Source organism: Plectropomus leopardus, chromosome 3, assembly GCF_008729295.1.
Source record: "Plectropomus leopardus isolate mb chromosome 3, YSFRI_Pleo_2.0, whole genome shotgun sequence".
Lineage (NCBI taxonomy): Eukaryota > Metazoa > Chordata > Actinopteri > Perciformes > Serranidae > Plectropomus > Plectropomus leopardus.
Window position 1 is genome coordinate 34,176,859 of NC_056465.1, and position 14,312 is coordinate 34,191,170.

The 14,312-nt window shown below is 39.7% G+C and overlaps 1 protein-coding gene across 1 annotated transcript in view; it reads left to right on the forward strand.

Moving 5' to 3' along the window:
- The window catches only part of tmem131 (transmembrane protein 131), a 50,368-nt gene that overhangs the window by 32,779 nt on the left and 3,277 nt on the right, over positions 1-14,312 (forward strand). Inside the window, 16 exon segments of the mRNA XM_042483674.1 lie at positions 36-111; positions 195-309; positions 956-1,094; positions 1,577-1,686; positions 1,776-1,848; positions 1,992-2,143; positions 2,231-2,373; positions 4,601-4,787; positions 9,157-9,342; positions 9,470-9,625; positions 10,631-11,067; positions 11,160-11,344; positions 12,370-12,500; positions 12,590-12,708; positions 12,790-12,942; positions 13,750-13,900. Of these exon segments, the coding sequence (XP_042339608.1) occupies positions 36-111; positions 195-309; positions 956-1,094; positions 1,577-1,686; positions 1,776-1,848; positions 1,992-2,143; positions 2,231-2,373; positions 4,601-4,787; positions 9,157-9,342; positions 9,470-9,625; positions 10,631-11,067; positions 11,160-11,344; positions 12,370-12,500; positions 12,590-12,708; positions 12,790-12,942; positions 13,750-13,900 (2,513 nt within the window).

Genomic DNA, 14,312 nt, shown 5'->3' on the forward strand with positions numbered 1-14,312 from the left:
ACATGAACTTATTTTCTTTCCTCCATCTTTTTCAGGTGGCTAATATTTATTTTGACGCCAGCTTGCAGTGTGGTGATCACTGTTATGTGGGGCTGCCATTTGTGCTTAAATGTAAGTTTTGAGTTTTTTTCAGTGTGTGTAACAGTCAGATCTCACAAAACAAGAGTCAAAATTAAAAAGTTGTTTTTTCACAGCTGAGTCAAAGCCTCACGGGCTGGCGCTGCAGGAGGATATCTGGGACGCTGATGTCGATCTCCATCAGAAACTCCTCAGACGATGGAAAGAGCTGAAAGAGCGCTCAGGCCACAAGTAAGCACCTTAAGAGTCACGATTCAGTCATCACCTTATACTGTTAACCCTTAGGGACCGTTTCACGCAATTTAATTTTCACTCTTCAGTTGTTGATAATTTTGGCAAAATGTCTCGGAATTTCCAGCTCAGCTCCTACAATAAGTCCAAAATACACCGTGGAAGTAAAATTGTTACATTCATACTATTAAGTGCAAAAAATGCTCCATTGAAACCCATTCAAACGGCAGTTATTGATCCCACGGCCATCAAAGCATAAAAACATGCATCATATTTCTGGGTGTCATTCTCCGTTTTGTCGTGGACTTTGTCATTTTTACTGTTTTCCACCTGATGACGTCATTTTAACCATATTTGGCATGTGGAGAAAAAATATGCTATTTCCACTAGGTGAACTGTCACTCACTCATATCCTGTGATAATTAAAAAAAAAATCTACTTTTCATGTAGTATATTGAAAATAATTCTTTGGCATCATGACAAAAACCTGGCGTTTAAAGGGTTAAAATTCAGAAGAAGAATGCATATTTTGTATTTATGATTAGGACTGATGTTGGTTAAAAAAAAGTACAGATTGTTGCCAAATGTTCTCTCTTCATATGTTGATGTTTTGCTGATGCTGATGTTTTTCTTGTCCTCACTGAAGGATTGAAGCCGTCTTTGAAGTCAACACGGACCTTCAGAAAAATGTGCAAGCTAAAATAACGGCGCACTTGACCTGGCCCTCACTGGTCAACTCCTCACAACGAATTACGTTTCCTCTGACCAACACAAACAGCTCCTCCGTGAGTACAAACCACCACGTTAGGACAAGTGTACTAACACGCACAGTAATCTCTGAAACCCCATTAAACTGGAGCAAATTGACTTTTGCTCTTCTTTCAAAAACACGAGAAGGGAAGAAGAAATGACAAAAATGTGAGCATAAGATTTGTAAAAAGTACCAGATCTGCAAAACTTTATTGTCCAGCAGCAGCTGGAAAATCCACAAATAACGTTAGGTGGCTATAATCGATTATTTGCTGTCACTACAGCGATGTATAATCGACCACGTCCACATCACGATGCATCTTTAAAATGATTAATTTCAACACCTTTAACCCGTGCTACTGCCCGAGAGGGAGAGCTGATATTTGGGGTAAAGAACACGGGTTAGATTTGGGCGATCTTTTGTACCTGTCTGATTACAGTTTGTTGAAAGATATCTTGAAGACAGTGATGCTGACAGACTCCAGTAACGATGGGACGTCATTCTGTGTCTTTGCAGGAAGAGGAGGTGATTCTTCATAATCCAGCCGACGTCCTCGTCTACGTCCAAGTCCTCCCTTTGGCCCTGTTACCCAGCCCCTCCGTGTTTACCGGAAAGTTGGCTGACAGGTGAGAAATCTCCACCAGCTCTGCACGTTCTGGTCCTTTATTGCCTCGTATTTCTCCGACAATAATCTCCTCTGTTTTTTTTTTTCCAGGCTGCCATTAGCAAATTTGTCCAACATCAACATTGACACGAACACCTTCGAGTTTCAGGTTCACAGAAATCAAGTGAGTGCTACACGAGACACGATCGACCTAATTGTGGAATTTGGAGAATCAGCTGGTTGACGTGTAATCGCAGTCCTCCTGTCGGTGACGGAGGCAGCGTGTGGAAGCTGTTTGTGTCTAACAGGCCTCTGTTTGTTTGGCAGACGTCCCTAATGAAGAGCAGTACAGGCTTCGTAGAGGGATCAACCAGACCCTTTGTGTACAACCTCCTCCTGCTGCCCGGAGAGGTCAAGTCGTTCAGCGTGAGGTTCACTCCCATCAGCAACCACAGCGTCTCCTCCCTCCTCATAGTCAGGTAACGTCCGCTTTTTAATGGATCTCAAGCAGCGCCTTCAAGAAATTTCCCCTCTAAAATTCTGTGTTTTATTTGGATTTTGTTCAGGAATAATCTCACTGTGATCGACACAATCGTACTTCAAGGCCGAGGTACGACGGAGAGCCTGAAGGTTGCGGGGAAGCCTCCGGGACAGGGCAGCTCGCTGAGGTTCAAGATGACCGAGGCGCTGCTGAAAGACTGCACAGAGAGTGAGTTTGCTGTGATTCACATCAGTGTGATCATCAGCTCCGTTTAAAAATTTGCCATCCAGTGGTCCAAATGAATATCCAAATAAAACCCAGATGTGATTTAATACACTTTCACTCACACAAAGCCACGTAATTCAGGATCAGAAATACTTGATTGATCCTCGGGGGAACTGTGGTTCGTTACAGACACTCTGATCAAGTCAGTGCAAATATGTAAAAATATAAGTATAAAAATAGAAATACAGTAATAGTAAATATGTAGCACAGTATTTAGATATTTAAAAATAAGTATGTATAGTATGTTGAGTATGCAAAGTGTGTAAAAATATAAATGTAAGAAATACAGTAATAGCCAATTAGCACTAATATGTGAATATTAAAATTATCATATGGATAATGTGCTGAGTGTGCAAATTGCTTAATGCAATAAATAAAACTAGTATGTAAGTTAAAATATAAAATAAATATGTGCAAAGATGCAACAATGAACAACAAAGATAAACATAAGAATAACAATACGAAACAATTCTGAAACAGATCACATACCCATCTGCATATGTGCTCGTTTGTAACATTTTTCCTATTGTCTATGGAGTTCTTGACTTAATACACGATAACATCACTATTTTAATAATAACAATAATCTTACTTGTGAAGAAACTTTCATACAAGAAATGTGACTCAATGTGCTTTACAACAGAGAAGTTATATGCACCGAGTACTTCACATCAAAACACAGAGAAGACATAAAGACATAATATAACCTGCATGTAAAAATACAATAAAGTCAGAAAAGAATACATAGAAAGTACGGATGGGTGATATGTCGAGTTTAAAGGTTCCCTTTTACTCCTACGTGAGATATGAAGATATTAAGGTTCATTTTGGTTTAAATGTTTATTTTCTGTCAGACATTGAACATGACAAATATACTGCAGAACAGGCATCACCAACTGGAGGACCTATTCTACTAAAATTCAAAGAGGTCCAGTTACTAAAATCTCCTCCCAGCAAAGGTCCGAACCTCATACCTTAAATCAATATCACCATTAACTGAACAATTTACTTCAATTCTGATTAATGAACTTGAATTTGAGTTGTTCAGAGTTATTTACTAATATTTCCAGTATGTCTGACACCACAGGGATGACATAAACATTTTGGAAACATGCATAGTTCTCCTTTAACTGTTAGTAATAACAGTTGGCAAGCTGATAACTATTCATGAACGAACACAAACCCACAGATGAATATCACTCTGATTCACAGAGGTTATTCAGTGGTTGAACTTTTGGTCACCTTTTGTTTGATCGTGCGTGTAGAAACACTGGAGCCACTTTTCCCACCGTTTAAATCATCATCTGAGCAGCAGCTTATTTCACTGTAACTCGGCCTCATTATCATGTAAGTGGCTACTTCCACAAACTGCTCACTGACGCGGTTACTCCAGGGAGGAGTGAAGATTAGGATGGATGATATGACTGAATGTGAACTCTCAGAGTCTGTTTACAATAACAGAAACATCTACCAGTACTGCCATGAAGTATTATGATGACGTTTTAATCACTTGAACACATAGTAAGACACATTAAGCATAATTTAAAATATTGCATATGTATCACTTCTTTAAAAAACGTTTGCACACTCAGAGTATCATATAGTATACTAGTAGAATAAAAGCCGTTTGCAAAAGACCATTTCCTCTTCATGTCTCCATAGAACAAAGCAAATGTTAATTTAGTAGTAATTTATTGTATTTGCTTCGGTGGTGAGTTATTTCTTTAAGCCCTTTTGGGTTTCTAACCTCTCCGGTACCTGTTTTCCTGTTTTCCTTTTTGACCTGTTTTCTATTACTGTTTTTAATGGTGCAAATAAATAGATAAAAAGAAATCTTAGCTCATCAATATTGTTAAAAAGTACAATATTTTCAACTTAATGCAGTCCTATCTTTTGTTAAAAGCCATATTAATGAAAGAAAAACCACATAAAGGATTAAAACAAATGCATACTTTTGATTTTCTATGTTATCCTAAACAATTTCACTTCACTTTTAGTCTCTATTTCCACATAAAATACAGTTATAAAATTAAAATATTATGTTTTGTCAAAAAGAAAGGTTAGAAAACCACTGATGTGCAGCAAACAACAGCTATTATTATTATAGACTTTCTGTCCTGTTTGCGACATATTCAGTGTTCATTGATTTTTATTGCTTCATTTATTTCAGAGACAAAAGTCAAGGAGCCAAATTTCACCCTCAAAAGGATCTTCAGAGTGGAGAACACGGGCCTGCTCCCCATCACCATCCGGTCAGCAGAAATCAACGGGCAGCCGTGTGAGGGATATGGATTCAAAGTTCTCAACTGTCAAGAGTTTGCACTTAAGCCAAATGCTTCAAAAGACCTCATCATACTGTGAGTGAACAAACGTGTGTGTGTGTGTGTGGGTGTGTGTGTGTGTGTGTGTGGGTGTGTGTGTGTGTGTGTGTGTGTGTGTGTGTGTGTGTGTGTGTGTGTTCTCCCCGTCACCCAGAAACTCTATTAATACTTGTCCTGAGCCTCTCCGGCTGAGTAAGCCTTCAGTGAGAGGATGAATTGGCTCTCTGTGTCTCTGCAGCCTCGGCTCGCTCCCCTCAGGTCTTATTTTTCTTCTTCGCTTAAAGTCAACTCTAAAAATGAACAAATATTCACTTATCTCTTTGCAAATGCAAAAACATACTCAAATGTTTGCTGGGAAACCTTAAATATTCAAGTCGGGACAGTTTGCCTCAAGTTTTAATCTAAAGTAAGAGTGACGGCAGCTCTGGGTATAAATTATTAAAGCGTATCTACTTTCTCAGAGTCCTGCGTTCCCCGGTTTATTGTTTTTCTAGCACACATTATCGCTCTCATTGTGTTCAGGTCAAATTTGACCCGTTTCATGGTAAAATATTTCTTTGCTGCTCACACCGACACAGAATTGGCTCATCTTAGTCAATAAACATGTTAATAACTGTTTGGTAGATAAATCATTCAGCAGCAGCAGCAGTATCACAAACACTGAAATAGCATTCGTCCTCTGCAAAAAATAAAAATAAAAATATTATATCCTACGCTGAGAACTGAATACCTTTGCAATTAACAAATATTGAATACTGAATATTTGGGTCCAGCCCTAAGTTAATTGTTATTATCTATTTAACTGTACCTCTAACATGTGTCATATGACATGAATACAGAGCTGAGGAACACGGGACCGTGGGAACACAGGGAAAGAGAAAATAGACCCTGGGAACATCGGACTGGCCTTGAAATGGTCCTCAGCCTCTCTGGCTAAACCTTCTGATGCAATGGTTTTTTTATCCAAATTTAGAAAATAAAAAAAGTATCCTAAATGAAAGGCAACGCTGTGGTTGTATCTTCTATTTATATCTTTAAAAACATCCCCTACCAGGTATTCTGACGCGAGTGTCACTGTGTGGCTGTCGCCTGCTGGTTTCCTGTGAGAAAAGTCGACACCAAAGGTGTCATTCTAAAAAAAAATTTAAAAAGTCACCATAGAGCACAACCACCAAATGTTACCAGTTTAACATTCATTTCTGCTACTATTTTTTACGCTGTGAAACTACTGTAAATTCCCAATAATTACACTGTAATTGAAATTATAAATTTGCTCTTTAAAGTTGAACGTCAGTGTCACGTTTTTAAAGACCGTACGCACCGATGGCACATGTAGACCTCGTCAGGACAAACTGAACTCGTATTTATTTGTTGCTTACAAACAGGAGTCTCCTGAAGTAGAATTGGTTACATATAGCACCTTATATTGGAAAATCTTTTTCCCCAAACTGTTTCTATTAGTAAAGGCAGGACAGGTGCAGCATAACACAGACGTTTTCCTTCACAACAACATCCCCCCGCCCGAAAAAGAGACCGTCCAGCAATTCTACATTGTTGGAGTAAATTAACTAATTATAGATTACAGTTTTTTAGAGACGCCAAGATACTCAAATATCAAATTAGGTTGTACAAATTAAAAATACATGACAATGGCAGGTCAGGCGGTACAGATTAAAAATACATGACAATATTCAATATTAAATTTGTGACAATGTTCAAAAAATGAATATCACATAAACTGAAAAGCGCCTTGTCCCATGTCTCCATCTGCTGGTGGGCCGCCACGACAAGAGCACACACAGTATGACGTCATCTCCACCATAGGAGAGACTCAGCGATCGCTAAAATCATATATACTTATATTAGCATATTGGATATTGGCAAAAAATAAAAAAATCCTTGCATCCATAGTACAGATTATACATGAATAAAACAGAATGAGGATTTGAGTTCTAATCTCGAGGAATGACTGACAGGTTATTAAAACATCCAATAAATGGTCTCCAGCAACTTCCACTTGAATATCATTATTTGTTACAAACAGGTGTTTGTCAGTAAAGTCGTAGCTCAGACTAAAGCCTCCCTGACCCTCCTCCTAATGGGCTGCTGTTTCCCGAAACTCTCTCAGACTTTTCTCAGGGCAGATAGTTTGTCTTGTCATTGCAAGAAAATCACAGGTGAAAATAATTATCATTTTATTCTATTTATAGCGTCACATGTGAATGTGGCCTTTATTAGTGCTTTTAATTGCACTTTTGTTCCTTCCTGGTTTCATAAAATGCCTTTTATATGTGTCCTCCAACTTCACACAAATTATGTTTTACCAAAATTTACATGTGCATGTACTGTAATTTTCCCCGTATCAGTGCTTTAAAATAATATTAATAATTATCATAATTCTATATTTATGTTTTTTTCAATGATTATTTGTAATTTTAAGCACCTTTGGGGGTCATTAATTGTATTTTTTTGGTTGGTTTTTGTTTGTTTTGTTTGGTTTTTTCTTTGGTAATTTTCTTGTACTTTTCCCTTATTTTTATTTGCTAATTTTTGGGTAATTTCTTCTTAGGCTGCTCATTCCTTTTTACCAATTCTATTTATAGCGTCACATTCAGTAAATCACGCCAAAGCACATCTGAATGGAATGCAGCCTTTATTTATGCTATTAATTGCACCTTTGTTCCTCCCTGGTTTCATAAAATGCCTGAAAAGTCTCATTAGCAAATGTATTTGTGTCCTCCAACTTCAAACTTACTAGAGAATTACCAAAGTGCACATGTGCGTGTTTAAATTCGCGTGTATCAGTGTCGAGAGAGAGTGAACATCCTTTCTGAAAGATGATCACTTCCTCCAGTGTGTGACTAATGCATGTTTACAAAATGACAGCATTGGAAGAAAATGCGGCAGCCTCATCTCAGGAGAATTCATCATAACAATCAAAAGACAAAAGGCGCTGAAAGCAACCACACACTCACTCCTCACTGGCGAGTTCATTTAACAGGTCAATATTGTCATTTACACAATGAATTTGCATCTAACTGGCTCACAGATTCCTAAATTACAGACCGTCTGGTCTCTCAGTCTTCACCAGCAACAGTTGACATGCAGTTGAAATGCAAAATCGGTATTTTTACAGCAGTGTCTTGATTTCCCAGAAACAGAGAGAAAAGTCTAACGCTTCACCAGGCGAACATAGTTTCATAACAGTTTCGTGACAGTCACTCCTAAGTTACATTTCATTCGATTCTGGCAGCACACAAGTATTTAACACGTTTCTTATGAAACCTTTTCTCAGAGGTGTGCGGGTGTGAACGGACTGTTTACTTAGACTTGTTTGACGGGGAGTTTACACCGCTGTCATTCTTAGCGGTACATGAGGTTTGGTTGCCTCTCATGATGAGCCGTCTGCCGTGACAGACAGCAGTGAAAGCACAGGGGAAAACATTTTATCATGCAAACATTTGCAGTTTCTTGTTTACCTGGTTTACAAGCAAGCGTCACATTTAGGATGAGCTTTACAGTAACAGCATAAATGTATGCAAACTAAAAAGCTGTGTTTGGCACAAAAAAAAAGGATCCGGTTTAATTTTGGAGGTGATGACTCATTCAGTTAGTTCTCTGGGGTCCAAAACAGTCTAGACCGTATTTTACTTCCCATTATTTAGTTATGTTGAACACATAAAAAGACATTTTTTCCTCTCAGTTGTAAATTGACCCACTTTTATTGCTTAACACAGAGTTCAGTCTTGTTGAATTTTGAGTACCGGCGGTGGAATTCTTCGCTTATTCGTGGGCCGCATACGTAACCTTTTTTTCGAGTGTTTGAGTTTCACATTAGGCGGGTTTCCATTAACCTCAAATTGCGCATTTAAATTGTGAATATAAAATAAACCCAATGGAAACACGTCAGTTTTGAAAAAACTTCCATTTATCGCAAAAAAACTATTTTTCGCTCACATGAGGTGGTACTCCAGGTAATTTGAAAAAGCCATATTTCGCAAAACTGCAATGGCACATTTTGCTTTTATAGATCGTAAGACGTACAACAAAGAGGAGCTTTACTTCAAAAGCTGAGCGGATCAGGCAGGAGTTTGAAATCCACAATCGAAATCGTTGACCATCACCTCCCAAAAATCCCTCATACGTGGCCGCTCCTACGAATAAGGGGTTCGCCTTCCATTATCTTCTTAACTTACTCATTCCCTTTTACCAATGTTTTTGAATGGCATCAAGACCAATCTGCTTAGGTCGCAAAGGGTTAAAAAACAAAATGGCTCACAGATTCCTAAATCACAAAGTCTGTCCTCAAAGTCTGTCCTCAAAGTCTGTCCTCAAAGTCTGTCCTGTAGTCATGTTTCTGTATTGTTGAGAACAGCTTTTTAACATTTCCTTTCTTTCTTCGCAGGTTTACACCCGACTTCACTTCATCTCGAGTGATCCGGGAGCTAAAATTGGTTACATGTGGAGGCTCTGAGTTTGTGTTTGTCCTGAACGCCTCGTTGCCCTACCACATGTTAGCTGCATGTGCAGAGACCCTGCCCAGACCGAGCTGGGAGCTGGAGCTCTACATCATAGTGTCTCTCATCATGAGGTGAGCGCCGCTCTGTGCTCGCAGTGTAGGATTACGACCGCGCAACAAGCAGCTAATCGTCACTTTGTCACTTTTTGTTTTGTGTCCCAACGAAGCTAACAGTTTGTTTTTGTTTACGTCTCTTCAGTTCCATGTTTCTGTTGGTGATCGCCACAGCCTACCTGGAGGCTCAGAGCATTTGGGAGCCTTTCAAGAGACGTGTGTCTGTGGAGTCCAACTCCACCATGGAGACCGGGAGACCATTTAATCTCAGGGACATTGTGCAAATTCACAGTGATTCAAAGTAAGTGTAACACGGAGACGGCTCATCAAACCACACAATGTCATCGATGTACTGTAATATAGAGAAAAATCGATCGAACATTAAGTAATAGCGAGTACTAAAAAGTGCTGCCTCATCATTTGATTTTCTCTGAAACTGTCTGATCATTACTGTTGTTGAAATGGCTCTAAAAATCTTTAAATAATGTTCCATCATTCTGATTGACGACGCTTGTTTTAAAGATATGTGACACACAGAACAGACACTCGGTATGTTTACATGCACAGTTTAGTCGAGCTACGGTCACAGTATGATCAGGCCATTTAATGATCGGACTACCGTCCTCGTGCCGGTATACAGACATTGAGGGAGAGTCCATTTATTGACAGCAGATTATCCAACTGCAAAAACCTATTCATTTGTACAGTCTATGAGATGGACTGCATCACAACTGTTTTATTTACAGTAACTTCGGGGCAGAAAACGGCCGCGTCACGTACATATAATCAAACTGTGCTGAGCAAACTCTGCCTTCATTGGTTAGCTTGAAGCCCCCTAAAAAATCAACATCAGTTTAAGTGTACGAGAAAGACAAAAGGCACTGAGAGACCCCTGCGTCTTCTGTCGGTGTGCATTACGTCGCCAGTGCGAAAACCGAATTTTCAAAGACGAGCGGACAGTCCTTTGGTTTAAGCAAACAATTACAGTCAAACAGCTGCATATTTTTTCCCGAGGCTTTGATGTGTTTTGTCTCAGACAGCCTTAAACTTGAATGTACGTTGCTTGTAAGTTAAAAGTAAGATTGATGAAAGTCATTTGCTTATTGCCAATCGATCCAGACGTTTGGCCTTAAATAGAAATCAGATTCAGACCTTTAAATATTAGCTTTTAGAGCTCCACGTCAATACCACACACTACAGCGGTGAAAGATCAAAACAACGTTTTTTTAAGCGGCAGATCATGTAACAGCAGAGCAGAAGGGCAGCAACTTCAGTGTAAATCAACAGAAATTTTCTTTCACCTCAGGTTGAACGATTATGGCGACTCCTCCCAGAACTCCAGAGGAGTATATGCGTCCACCAACGGAGCAGCTCGGGGTGGAGGCCGACAGGGCAACAGCCGCACCTTATCCGACTCGGACAGCCAAGATAAGAGGTCCAGAATCGGTTTCGGACGCTCATCTATGCAAGCTACTTCCTCGCAGCTGTCGAAAGGAAGTACAACCTCAGGCCAAGACGGCCCCCCAGCTGCCTGCCAGCTCACCAACCGGAAGGCTCGGAGCACCAAACAACTGGACCTCCAGAGTCAAAGTTTAGCCGGGTCGTCGCTGCCTCACAGAGGCCTCTGTCCTGAGGACGCAGAATATGCCAACCTGATAGGAGCCATGGACAACGACCTCGACCGTCCAGATTCACTCAGCGGTGAGACGCTACAGGAACAGACTCAGTCGATACAAAACAAAGGTACACTCATTGTATCACAGTGGAGCAGACGAGCGTTTAGACCTCCGTAATCATTTACAGATGTTTGAGGTGTGTGTTCATGTTGTTTGCAGTGTTGGAATCCAAAGGGAAGCTGCGAGGCAAAACAAAAGCCCAGAAGAAGAAGGAAGAAAAAGAGAAGAAATCAACGGTAAAGACTCAGGGAGACGAGCTGAAAGATAACCTGGCCGACAACGACGACAGCTCCTCCACCACCACAGAGACCTCCAACCCAGATGTGGAGACAAACATCAAAGAGGTACCTCCTGCGTCTACGTCTGTTTTCTGGCAACTTTCTCTCCTTGCATTTAGTCTTTTAGTCTTTTAGTCATTTAGCCAGAGATTTGTAACTTAAAATAGTGATAATAACAATTTTAACAAAAACTATAGCAATAGAAGCTAAACGATAACGCCAAACTCAGGTCAGACAGAAATTAGGGAGGGATTAAACAAGAAACTAGACACAAGAACATATTAGAAAGAAGAGTGATGATGATGAGAAATAGAGATAAAAACAATAAAAAACATACCAAAAAAGAAAATAATGAAAAGAAAAAAAATTAAACACAAAGACTGGAGACTTAAAGGCAAAAAGCTGAAGAGGCTTCATTTGGTGATGAGAGATGATTCGAGAACCACTTTTTCTTTCTTCATTTCTGAGCTTGAGTATTGATACAATACCATTGTTTAAAGAAAAAAAGATTTAACAGCTGTATACTATCATTGTTTTATGGCATGGCTCATGTTAAACTGTAAAACATGAACAATTACATGGAGAGAATGAACGCCGTATGTGTTATGTGCCACCTAAAGGCGGGAGATTTAAAAAGCAGCAGTTAGAAGCCAACTCAAAGGCCAAAAATGTCCACAAATTGGGGAGATAATGAGGTTTGGGTCTCCTTACCCAACAAGCGAAGGATGAGAACAACTGCCATGTAACAGGGACACTAAATGGCTGTTATTGTCATGCTATGCCGTTGTTGTTGTTTATGCCGATGCTGTTGTGTCACATGTCATGCGTATTGTGGTGTTTTTTATCTGTAGTGCCGGCATGCTTTCTAAAAGAACACACTGGGGCAGCATGATGCTTTCATTGTTTGCTTTTCTGTACTAAAGCAATGCCGGTGTGATGAAGGGTTGCAACCCCGTTAAGGGATCTGAGACTCAAACTTGGTCCAAAAGACTTAAATAACAACTGTGGCAACTACTGCTATGGAGATCGCATAATAATAATAATAATAATAATAATAATAATAAGCATTCTGTTATTCTAATTTCTCTTAGGAACCTGTGAAAAAGAAAGGAAGAACAGTAACAACAGCAAAAGTGAAAGAAGAGACTTCAAATTTCCTCGTCAAACCCAAAACCAAGAAACAAACATCCACAAAGAAAGAGAGCCCCGTAGAAAAATCCAGGTCTGTATTTTTAAGGCAATGTCATCTTTTTGTTTGTCGCTTTTAAAAAACAAAAAATCATTTTTACGACAAATCTCTGTTGTTCTCAGTTCTCTGGAGCTGCCATATGTAACACCGCTGGAGAACAAACAGCGCAAGAGCTTCACATCCAAAGCTCTGCACCCTCTCACCAACATCCCAAAGACCAGACCGCTGCAGAAACAGAGATGTGAGTCATTTCACTGAAATATCCTCACTCTGCCGTTTGCTTCAGTACTCACACACGTTAATGACATGTTTGTTTTGACAGTTGATGGGAAACTGGACGAAGGGCGCCCCTCTCTGTTGGCCAAACTGTTGTCCAGCGGCCCCGTGCCGGAGCTGGGCCACAGCAGCAGCTCTGAGGGGGAGAAGGAGTCTGCTTCTCCAGAGTGGGACGTGCCACTTTCCAAAAACAGCATCCGTAAGCCAAGATTTTATTTTATTTTATTTTATGTGTTGATCAAATATTTATTTTTTAATGCTGGCTGTTAGGTTATATATCAGTATATCATATTATCAGTATTGGTTGTTTTATATATCTGCTTACCAGAAATCAGCAAAAAAAATCCACTATCCTGCATCCCTAAGTCCCGACAATTTCTTATATATGTCTCTCCAGTCTTTAAATTTCTCCCCCTCCCTTCCCCCAGACAATCCAAAAACAAGACTGAAAAATAAAAAGTAAAAAAAACATTACATTTGTCTATTCATCAGTAAAATAACATTAAGAAAAACATCCTGTTAAGGGTCACTCGGGGACTGAAGCCTACCCAACTGTTTTTGGGTGAGAGGCGGGATACAACATGGACCGGTCACCAGACTATCACAGGGCTGACACATAGAGACAACCATTCACGCTCACGTTCACACCTACAGGCAATTTAGTGACTTAACCGAACCTGCATGTCTGTGGACTTTGGGAGGAAGCTGGAGAACCTGAACCAAAGCCACACTGATAGAGGAAGACCATGCAACGTGCTGCCCCTAATAAATAAAATACAATAAATAAAGTTAACAAAATATCAGTTATTATATAGTCTAAAACTCGCAAAGTAAAACAATGTAGACCATATCTTTGTAATGGTTTGAACGTTTGTGTACAGTCGTAGATGTTATTTCACAGTATGGGTTATGGACCTTTTACATTAAGATCTGAAACCGTAATTTCGTGTTTGTGTCCTTCTCCGAACTCTCACTGATGTGATTTTCTCCTGTCCTCCACATACAGAAGCAGACAGTCTTCAGCAGATCTCCCTTCAGACGATAAACGCAGATCCTTTCCTAAAGAGATCCGTCACAGCAGGGACCTGCTCCCCTCCGCCGACCTCCCCCAGCCTACTGTCCCGAGGCACCTACAGCAGTGTGCTCAACAGTAACAGGTAGCCACTCGGTCAAACGTTCAGCTGATAAAATGAAACATTTCCTTCCTGTGTTGTTTTAAATTCTGGACGAACCAATGTCCACTCACCTAAAAAGCTATAAAAGAAACCAGCTCCTACTGCTCTTTTCTAATTGCACATAAAGCATCTCTGACGTCAGCTATCGCTATCCAAGGTTTCCAAAATTTACATGAGGGCACAAGCCCATAAACATCCTGAACACAGAAAATAAGAAGATACAGGCAGAGGGCAGAGGCTCTGCAAATAAATACACACTTCTAGTAAATCATAAATGGTGATTGAGAGAGTTTAGGTCTGTCTATATAGTTTTGTTTTGTTTCGTTTTTTTAGGAAAATCATTGTATATCTTTAATTATACAATGTATTATCATAATAAAGTATGTTATTTTGG